Below are 10,810 nucleotides of genomic sequence, written 5' to 3'. Positions count from 1 at the left end.
TGAGATTCTCTACTGTCCCTGTGCCTGCGTAGGGATATATGTATTCCAGGAAGGGGGGGGATGATGATGATGATAAGGTCCAGTGCTGTGTTGGTTGGATGTGACAGACCTAAACACAGAACACGCTACTAGGTTTGAGGCAAAGCTTAAGATAGTTTCCCTCCGTCTTCTCTGTTGTGCACTGCCCTGGTTGAAGGGTGTGTGGAAGCAGTTGGCCTTGTGATTGTGATCTCATCTAAGTGGGGCTCTTTGTGATTCCTTCCAGTCACATGGGCCATGTTCAACATGTTCAGCCACGGAGCTTTGCTCTCCTGGCCTTATCCAGAGGGAATACTCTGGATGTTAGTCCTAACTGGCAGTTGAGGAGAGAGAAGACGGTTTGGGCTTAATGTCCAGGGACACGACGTCAAAGCTCCGGTTCCCTGTTTGGGTCTGACGAGGTAATGCCCTCAGAGACACAGGAGAGCGGCAATTAGGGTGGAGTGGGGGAGGAGGGAGGGAGGAAGGAAAATGTTTCATCTAATTAGGATCACCCGTCAGGCAGAGATTTGTTATGTCCCACAGTTTCTTAAAGACTTATCCACCTTTTTTTCCCTGTTTTGTCAAACCAATTACTGTGAGTCCTTTCTGGTTCTTCACCTCTCAGAGCGCACTTGACCTAAACCCCCGAAAGACTGTGACACACTCAGGGCATTGTCATGAGTAATCACAGTGCTGGTGATGCACACCAGTGATCTTACCTGTTCTCTTCTTGACCTTGTTTCCCCTCAGTAGACAACACAACATGCCACAACATCATCTGCTGTGAGAAGGATGGTAGAAACAGACACTGCATTGTTCACGCCAAACAAAACCCCTCCCAGTTTTAACGTGATTCCATCACAGAGTTCTTCCCTGGCTTGCTGTGGATGAAGCTTCTCTTTGAAGCGTCGGCAGTGTGCTGCAGTGGAGGATCTTTACCAGAAGGGGGAGATCATCGATCGTGAGGACCAATGGGGAGCTGCACAAGGAGGTAGGCAGGCAGGGAGGAGGTGAGAAACGGACTGCAGGCTGTTCTGTTTCAGGGGCTCTTAAGGACACATGGAACTCGGGCCTCCGCCAGTGGAAGGTCGTTGAGTAAATGTCTCTCTGCTCAGGGGACATTTGGCCCTGCTGAAGAGGAAGGGTTTTGATCGATAGACGGAAGTTGGAAGTGCTTGTCTACTTAGTTTTTATTTATTTTTCATTTTGGTAATAACCAGGAACCAGGTCTAAAGCAAGAGATGTCAAATGGGTTGTGTGTTATTATGATCCGTTAAAGAGTACTAGTTTGAGGCGTTAAAAAAATATAACAAAAAAAAAATGTTTTCAACCTTTCAAAAAAAATAAAAAAAATATTTGTACTGTGTTATTTCCCATCTCTGATAACAAATAGAATTTATTATCATCCCTCTTGTGAGCAAGCAAGATGTTTCACCACTACTTTTCACTGTGCTTTTTACAGATCATTGTACCCTGCCCTCTGATCATCTCTTCACCTCCTCTTCACTGGCATTCTTTTATCTGTCTCCTTTCCCCCTCATCATCACTTCACCTTCATCATTCACTCCTCCCTTCTTTCTACCTTTCTGTCATTTGTCTCTTCTTCTAGACCTGCCAGACCATCAGAGCCCTCTCTTCTTCATGACTGAGTTTGGCCCAATTTAACATGTAGCACATTCTTCAGATGTATCCTATAGGAGGAATATCCAGACAATTGTTAGTTATAGGGCTTGGTTTAAGCCTTACTTTTTAGTTAGAAGATATAAACTTAATCTGTGCCATGGGAAATGTTCCAATGATCTTGATGTAATCCTGTTAATCCCATGTTTTTCCATCTACCGTATATCTTAACATATTTGTTTAAATACATATTATAGGAACATCTGTCAGGATTTACATCCACATGAAGATTTTAACGGATATCAAATATTCAGTTGAGAGGATTTCACACTGGGCAAGAATGGAGGAAACAGATCTAAAATCGATTCCATTAAAGTCATCAGTTGACAGAGGACTGGGTGCCTTGTATTCTCAATGGCCAAAACTTTTCAAATACGCTGTAGCCTCCCACTGAAAGCCCTAAAAAAGACAGAGAACCTACTAGCCCACACACACATCCATGCCAATGCGTATCCATGAGGTAGGTAGCTAGGGAAACCCAAGAGCATGGAATAGCACAACAAACCCACTGCTCTTACGGAAGCTGTAGATGTCTTTTTGTTTACAAAAGGCTGCTTGTTACTCTGACAGAATCCGAATGAGACAAAAATGCTTTGTGATTCTCTAGTTAATGCGAGGAGCGTATTTTAATGTAAATGTACTATAACGGTGCAGCTATATTTATTTAGTATGGCAAATCGACAGAGGATGTTTACTTTCCCAGCAATGGTCTCAAAACTGAAATATATGACACAGAACATCAACAAGATATCTGTGTTTGTCAAGTCGCTTTGTTGTGTTTGCAACATTGCAACCTGCCAGTCTCAACACTTCACATATTTTGTAGACTTGAGTACAAATCTCTTCAAACGTGGGATGAAACGCGTCACAGCCTATGACGGAGACATCCAGATTCCTTGTTGAGTCTATGATCTTCTCTGATGTGTAGCTTGACTTCATACTTTGACAAATCATTGTCTTCTTTTTATTTGTTTTTTTTTTTTTTAGCTTTTTTACGTTTCTAACTGCAGTGTGAGAGAGAATGAAGAAACTAATGCCAATTATTTCATTGCTGTGTCCCAGCCTGATTGTGAACACCGAGGTGAGAAATACAATTCAAATACATTAAAATATCAACACTTCGCCTAGAGGTAAGGCGAAAGGTTCACATAGATATTTCATATTTAGCCTAATTTGTGAGAGGAAAATTCACCTCGGGCTTTTAAACTGCAGTTGGGCTTTGCAGATTAATATTAAATGGTACTCAATGCATGATGTGAAACAGTCAATGACATAAATTCAGTCTGTTTTCCACCCTCCCCAAAACAACACTCGATATGTTGGATGGAAAGGCCAGCCCCTAGCCCTCTATCCTCCCACTGCTGGTGTTGTACTCCCTCCGGTCATTCAAAGAAGTCGTTTCTCAGAACATCTCAGAAGGTCTAGTGATTAAAATACAGCATTCTCATAGAGTACCTTCGGCACAATCCGTATCTACAAAACTCTGCTTTTTGCTGTTGCTGCTGATCTTTAGATCTGTGTTCCTGCACAGTGATATATGTTTTCCCGAAGTCTTATTTCCACGGGGCCCCATGTGGAGGTGTGTGGGGGCCGTTTCCAGGTTAGGTTTGGGGCTGACTCACTAAAATGACGCAGAATTATGGACCTTAAATAGGCTCCATGAACTGCTTGAGACTATGAGACTGTAATTAGCAGTAACACGTAACAATAGATCAGTGGCAAGATTCCTCCGGCTTCCTGCAAATACGCCGGGCTGGTCCAGGGGAGAGAGAGACACAGAGAGAGACACAGAGAGAGACACAGAGAGAGACAGAGAGAGACAGAGACAGACAGAGAGACAGAGAAACATAGAGAGACAGAGAGAGACAATTTACATAATTTGCAACCCAATCAGAGAAATCCAATTTCAAGTAACCAATTTAAAAAAGAGATTGGTGCTTTTGAGGTGGGACGGACTTACTATGATTTGACACCAGGAGTCACTGGGGTGTCCTAGAGGATACGGTCGTTTGTACATTCAGTGATGTTGTGGTACTGTTCATATTGACCAATACAGGAATTCAAATCCTCTAGACAGGATTAGTGCCCATACTACAGAGAACACAATGCACTCTGGACAGACAGAATCCCTATGCACTTACCATACTTCTTTTTTTACCCTCCAAACCACTTGCAACTTTCAGAGATGAACATTGACTTGTGCAGAGAATCGTTTTTCTATTTCAGTTGAGATGGGCCTTCTGGCGCTGCAATAGAACGGGGCACGAGGGGCTTTGATATCGGACACCCCCTTTTAGACCAGAGAAGGGCCCATGTTACCTCGACTAATTAATTCTGAGATCAATGGAGAGGAATGCAAACAGAGATTGGATGTTGCTCCAGATGTGCTGCATTGATTGGTGAAGAGGCTCAATATTTAACCCCATTTTCGAGTCCCCAAATGAGGCATCAATGTCATCCACTCTTCTCTTTGATCTTTCTGTGACGCTACAGTTGGTGCTCAGTAGGAATAAAACACGGTAGTATACATTATTTCTGAGATGCAGCAAAAGTACTAGTTTGCTTTCCGTATAATATATAATTACGGATCAGATTGTATTCATTTAGTAGACGCTTTACTCATAAGCGACATACAAATAGCGCAAATAGAAAGTATAGCAGTGAAATAGGATAGTGCACAGTTCTGATTTTTGGTAGTCGAGTAAGGAACGGCATTCAGTCTTCCTGAAGATGTGACTGAGGCATGTACTCTGTTTCTGATGTTGCTGCACCGTCTGTGGAATTGCAGTGTTAATCCTGAAATATATTAGTCAGGCACGACGTTTTGACGATTTCTTGACTGTATCATTTGGACAATGAGCGTCCTGCTGAATCCTGATTGGGCGTAATTGGTGGTTAGTGAGGCGCTGTAATTAGAGTGATTACAGTAATCAAATCCCTACAGAGCTATCCCGAGTGTCCAACCAACATGTACCTTTATAGTTTCTAGAGCCTATTTTAGTCATTAATAAGTTCAGTAACTCAATGTTTTATTCAGAGTGGGCTTACAGTTCATATTACAATCTTGACTAGTCTAGACTAACATTGTCCTGCTTCATTTACGAAAATGTCACGAAAATGTGACTTGAGTGACTGAACGATTAAACTGAACGTTTGCATACTGCACATTTTTAATAGTTCTATTTGTACATATCTGAGAATAATATTTTGTCATATGAGCCACGTCCCTCAAAACGTCTGCGCACTTATACCGTGCCTAGTATAGCGAGGAAGGCAGCTGTCCAACCTGCGCTGTCACATATGCTTGATAGTCTGTGTTGCAAGTGGGCCAATTAAGGCCGTCCTGAGGGAACATTTGGCAGAGAGAGCGCGCATTTCCTCACTCAAGCTTTCTCATGCATTTATTTTGATACCTTCTCTGAAGTGCTTCTGACAGACTTAGATTCGGAGATTTAGAATCAGGGCACAGGGTGTCAACATAAAAAACAAAGTAACACACTACTTCTATTGAACTGATTAGTAAGCTTACAGAAATGAAACACGAGGAGGGGGGGTGTAATTATTGGTGCGTATTGTGGACTGTTGTTTGGAGAAGTTACAGTTGTATGTTTTAGAACAGTAAACTACAGTAAAACCTATTTTACTAGGCTTCTCTATGAGCTCAAGCATTTTCACCGGCAACGGTAAAGCGTTTCGTTACGTTTTATAATGAATAATAGGCCAACCAGGCTACTTATTCATATTAGGCCATGTTGTAGACAAATACCGTACTACGCCAGTGCACGAAAAAAAGTGACAGTTATAAATTTGACAGCCCGTACAGCGGTGCCTTCATGGTACACCAACTGCCATTGCTTCAGTTGGGAATTCATTCCCCTTGGGTCCCATCAGCCTATTCAAGCTGTGTAATTAGCATTCAGTTGGGATTTGGAGATTGGAGTATTCGGTTGGGTTTTAATGTTTTATTTAGTGGAGGTGAGTACCCATTTAGATACTCATTGCACGCTCCAATCAATGATGTAGTTATGAATAACCTGGTGTTATTGGCCAATTCGAACATTGTTCAGGACCACGCTAACTTTGCTTCCGTTACTTTTTTCATTGATAGAAGGTAGGCTATTAATGAACTGAAAACACATTTCAAATGTAAATCCCTACAATATATACAATTCGTAGTTACTCGTGTAACTAAAAGTTTCACCTCTTGATGCGAAACCGTGAGGATCCTCCACCGTCAGACAAGAGATGTGCAGTGATACGCATGCGTTCTGGAAAAAGCAGAGAGCCTGCAGCTTGCAATGCTTCGGAGGCGCGCGCTTGTGCCACAGTGCGCTCTGAGCAGCCAAAGCGCAGTGTTACAATGAGCTTCACCATCCAGCCGGCTGATACCCACCCACAACATCGCCTTTTGACCACCGCCACAGACGTCCACAACCCTGACCACCACTGCCTGTCCGCAGAATGCCCGGGGGAAAGAGAGGGCTGGTGGCACCACAGAATACTTTTTTGGAGAACATTGTCCGCCGCTCAAGTGGTGAGCAATCTGTCCGCGTTTCGCGCTATGACTTGTTTAGATGAATGTTTGTTTACAGTTTTGCTCTGATGTAGTTTCTAACGTCATCCGTGACTGCAGCACTCAAAATTGCTGCCCGCAAAGTTTATTCCACACGACGACCTCACTTGGCTTCTTAGCATGTGCTATTGCACGACAGATTGCAGAAACAATTACGTTCGTCGCAAATTTTAATTAACCATGGGACGCATGCGTGCGTCATTGAATCGCACCGTCAAAGTTATTATTTACTTTTTGTAGGTCTTCCTTTTTAAAATTGTTATTATGCACAGTTGCTATGCAGTTTATCGCTTTAGTGCAGCCACTAGTTGAAAATGATTTAGATTTGTTATAATAATTTTAAATTGTTTTATTTTAATTTAAACATATTCGTATCCAATATTTTTCACATCAATTTGTTCTTGAGCGCTACATTTTCTTTAATTATACAAAAGCTGCTTTACATGGGCTTAAGAAGGTGAACTGCATCATGTTACTGCAATGGCCAAGAAGAAATATGTATAAAACAAAATATATCCCTCACATTTTTTGAGCAACATTTATGTTTTATTTTCTCTATTAAATTATTCTCTTGATTGTATCTTTTAAATACAAATAAATGCATGCAGCCTAATCATTCAGAAGGTGTTTTTACAGTTTTTCAATGCTGCTCCATCCTCCAGACTGTCTTCTGTAGTGTCTGGCACTGGCCAGCGTCATAGTGGAGTAGTTCCATGGTGCTGTCTGTGGCTCATCTGCCACGCCCACCAGCAGTGGATGAGCAGCCATGTGGATGGGGCGAGCATCAGGACACACACTGAGGACGCTCCTTGACCTGTCTCGTATTCATCCTTCCCCCCCCCCCCCAGAAACTAGCTTTCTCCTGGGGAACGCCCAGATCGTAGAGTGGCCTGTGGTTTACAGTAATGACGGATTCTGCAAGCTGTCCGGCTTCCACAGGGCTGAGGTGATGCAGAAGAGCAGCACTTGCAGGTACACGTGCCATGTTCCACTGCACACTGTCTGAGCTCATGTTGTCCTCTCTGTTCTATGAGCCGCTTGTCCTGCGGACGACAGCAAACGGCTCACAGAAGTGTTTCCTCAATGCCAAGACAGCTCCTAGTATGCGGTGTCCAAAACACTCATGTCTTGTAAACGTAGCCGCAAAGTCACACTGCACATTTCTCAGTACCTGGCGCCACACTCGTACCAAAGCAGAGTCTGACTGCTGCACAAGCTGACTTTCAAATGGATCCCATTACTGTTGCCAAGGGGAACCAGTCTAACCCAGCGTGAAGCAGGTCGCATGGGCTCCTGTCAGTCAAGCGGAGAAAAATACGACCCTGAAGGGCTCCTTACTTAAGGTTCCTCTGGACCTGACGCAGGGCTCAGGGCTTGTTAAACCAGCAGCTAACTTTTTATTTATGTCTGTGAGGGGAGTGGTCTAATCATCCTCACGTCCAGGCTATGTTTGTCAGGCCGGGGCATGGCTTTTGTAGGCGCTGAAATGAGGGATCAGTTGAAAAGGGCTTCCACTGGTCAAAGTCAGTTTCCGGATAGTTCCTGCTTTGTGTGCAGACAGTACAGCAGGTGGGATGTCCACAGCAAATCAAAAGTAAGGGAAGTAAGTGCATTGACCATGTAATTGATTCAAAAAGCGGAATCACCGTCAACTGTTAAAGGCTCGTGTGCTTGACAGGTACTGTACATTTGAAATGTTGATTATTAGTTGATTGTTATTTCTGTTTTATAGTTTCATGTACGGAGAACTGACAGACAAAAAGACGATAGAGAAAGTCAGACAAACCTTTGATAATTATGAGTCCAACTGCTTTGAGGTTCTGCTGTACAGGAAGAACAGTGAGTACTTCTGCTTTTAATGTTAATTCGTATTCAAACATTTTGGTATTCACTGACACTGGCTGGCTGACAAGCATTTCTGTGAAAACACGCAAATTTCTGTTATTTTACTTGACATAGAAATCTGCTTACTAAGAGCTGGCGACTCACTAAGTGACCCGGTGAAAGTGTTCTGGTGCTTAGGCATAAATTAGATTTGATTTCTCTCAAAGTTTTTAGTACAGTTTTTCTACTGCACCAAAATTACTTTTATGACTTTGTAATGGTTGTGGTCCTGGTTTTGCGCAGGGTCTCCGGTGTGGTTCTACATGCAGGTGGCGCCCATCAGGAACGAGAACGACAAGGTGGTCCTGTTTCTCTGCACCTTCAAGGACATCACGGTCTTTAAGCAGCCCATTGAGGACGAGACCACCAAAGGTGAGTGACTCAACTAGACTAGCCTGTGTTCTGCTCCTCTCTTTCATCAACCGTCTCTGGACGAGGGGATCCCTCACTGAATTGCTCCTCCCGATGTTTCCTAAATCTTTTCTCCTCGAGTGAGTTTTTCTTGGGAGTTTTTTTTTTCTTGTCGTCCTTGAGGGTTTAGGCTGGTTGAGGGGCAGTTCTATGGGTGTATGCGAAGCTCTCTGTGACATTGCTCGTAAAAAGGGCTATACAAATACATTTTGATTTTGATTTTTGATTTGATGACTCTCTCTGTCACTGTACTGTACACAATCTCAATGGGGAAAACCCGGAGCTGTCAGGTTGTGTTGGACGTGTTCTGACGTGGTCACAGACGTGACCCTGTGTGAGTGACAGATGCCCCCTGTCAGGTCTGTGCCCTGGGCCCGGTTTTTGGCAGCGTTGACTGGGCCTGTTTGACCTTTCACAAACCCCCACCCATGCCAACCTGCTGGGAAGTCACGGTTCATGTGGTTTGTTCATAACACATGACTAACGTGGGCTGTGCACGCTATTCGTCTTGCTTGCCAGTTAGCAGGTGGAACAGAAACATCATTGTCACAGGGGCAGAGGTTTAATCATGGGGAGGGATTTGTGCTACCCACTTGTGGGTGAAAAAGTGGCCTGCATTGTCACATCCTTCCTTCATGGCCAACCCATGCTGGTCATTGTTGCTGGCAGCATCCCATGCTGCAGATCCATCTGCGACCTCCCACAGCTCAGTCGCTCTTGTGGACAGAGGGCTTGGTAGGTCTGAATGGTTCCAGCGATGACCTTACCATTCACTGCAGTAATTATAGTTCCATCTGACCCACAGGATGGTTGGGGGAGGGTTAGTGACTGGCATAGATGCTGGGGGCATGTCAGCAAACTGAATGCTCATGCTAGGATACAGCTGGACACCCACGGCTGGACCCGTCACAGAGTATCCCCGTCAGCCGAGCAGGAAGATGTCCACACGCAGTCTGTCCACTCCCAGCCTGTCCACTCCCAGCCTGTCCACTCCCAGCCTGTCCACTCCCAGCCTGTCCACACGCAGTCTGTCCACTCCCAGCCTGTCCACTCCCAGCCTGTCCACTCCCAGCCTGTCCACTCCCAGCCTGTCCACACGCAGTCTGTCCACTCCCAGCCTGTCCACACGCAGTCTGTCCACTCCCAGTCTGTCCACTCCCAGCCTGTCCACTCCCAGCCTGTCCACTCCCAGCCTGTCTACACGCAGTCTGTCCACTCCCAGCCTGTCCACTCCCAGCCTGTCCACACGCAGTCTGTCCACTCCCAGTCTGTCCACTCCCAGCCTGTCCACACGCAGTCTGTCCACTCCCAGCCTGTCCACTCCCAGCCTGTCTACACGCAGTCTGTCCACTCCCAGCCTGTCCACTCCCAGTCTGTCCACACGCAGTCTGTCCACTCCCAGTCTGTCCACTCCCAGCCTGTCCACACGCAGTCTGTCCACTCCCAGCCTGTCCACTCCCAGCCTGTCTACTCCCAGTCTGTCCACACGCAGCCTGTCCACTCCCAGTCTGTCCACACGCAGCCTGTCCACTCCCAGCCTGTCCACACGCAGCCTGTCCACTCCCAGCCTGTCCACTCCCAGTCTGTCCACACGCAGCCTGTCCACTCCCAGTCTGTCCACACGCAGCCTGTCCACTCCCAGCCTGTCCACACGCAGCCTGTCCACACGCAGCCTGTCCACTCCCAGCCTGTCCACTCCCAGTCTGTCCACTCCCAGCCTGTCTACTCCCAGTCTGTCCACTCCCAGTCTGTCCACTCCCAGCCTGTCCACTCCCAGTCTGTCCACACGCAGCCTGTCCACTCCCAGCCTGTCCACACGCAGCCTGTCTACTCCCAGCCTGTCCACTCCCAGTCTGTCCACACGCAGCCTGTCCACTCCCAGCCTGTCCACTCCCAGTCTGTCCACACGCAGTCTGTCCACTCCCAGCCTGTCCACACGCAGCCTGTCCACACGCAGCCTGTCCACACGCAGCCTGTCCACACGCAGCCTGTCCACACGCAGCCTGTCCACTCCCAGCCTGTCCACTCCCAGCCTGTCCACTCCCAGCCTGTCCACACGCAGCCTGTCCACTCCCAGCCTGTCCACACGCAGTCTGTCCACTCCCAGTCCCACTACCAAATTTGCCTTCATTGTGTCTTGGTCTGTCAGTTGAGGTGTTCTGGAACTCTCCTTGTTGTGTAGGTACAGTAGAGTGCATTAGTCCAGGCCCTTCTGGGCTGTATTACAGTAGAGATGATGGT

At 46.1% G+C, this 10,810-nt stretch overlaps 1 protein-coding gene across 2 annotated transcripts in view; it reads left to right on the top strand.

Annotated features, from left to right (window-relative positions):
- The first annotated feature begins 5,916 nt into the window (after window positions 1-5,916).
- Window positions 5,917-10,810, top strand: part of kcnh5b (potassium voltage-gated channel, subfamily H (eag-related), member 5b) — a 32,196-nt gene continuing 27,302 nt past the window's right edge. Inside the window, exons 1-4 of one of the 2 annotated variants that reach the window (XM_084680544.1) lie at window positions 5,917-6,235; window positions 7,123-7,246; window positions 8,007-8,113; window positions 8,402-8,530. In XM_084680544.1, coding sequence (XP_084536670.1) covers window positions 6,163-6,235; window positions 7,123-7,246; window positions 8,007-8,113; window positions 8,402-8,530 — 433 coding nt within the window. In that variant the 5' untranslated portion in view covers window positions 5,917-6,162. Of the gene's footprint in view, window positions 6,236-6,832; window positions 7,247-8,006; window positions 8,114-8,401; window positions 8,531-10,810 lie in introns of those variants that run through there. The other variant, XM_084680537.1, reaches the window with a different exon arrangement.

This window comes from Hypomesus nipponensis, chromosome 3 (genome assembly GCF_054491055.1).
Source record: "Hypomesus nipponensis isolate SF chromosome 3, ASM5449105v1, whole genome shotgun sequence".
NCBI classification, from domain to species: domain Eukaryota; kingdom Metazoa; phylum Chordata; class Actinopteri; order Osmeriformes; family Osmeridae; genus Hypomesus; species Hypomesus nipponensis.
This window is presented reverse-complemented; position numbering and strand designations above follow the sequence as displayed.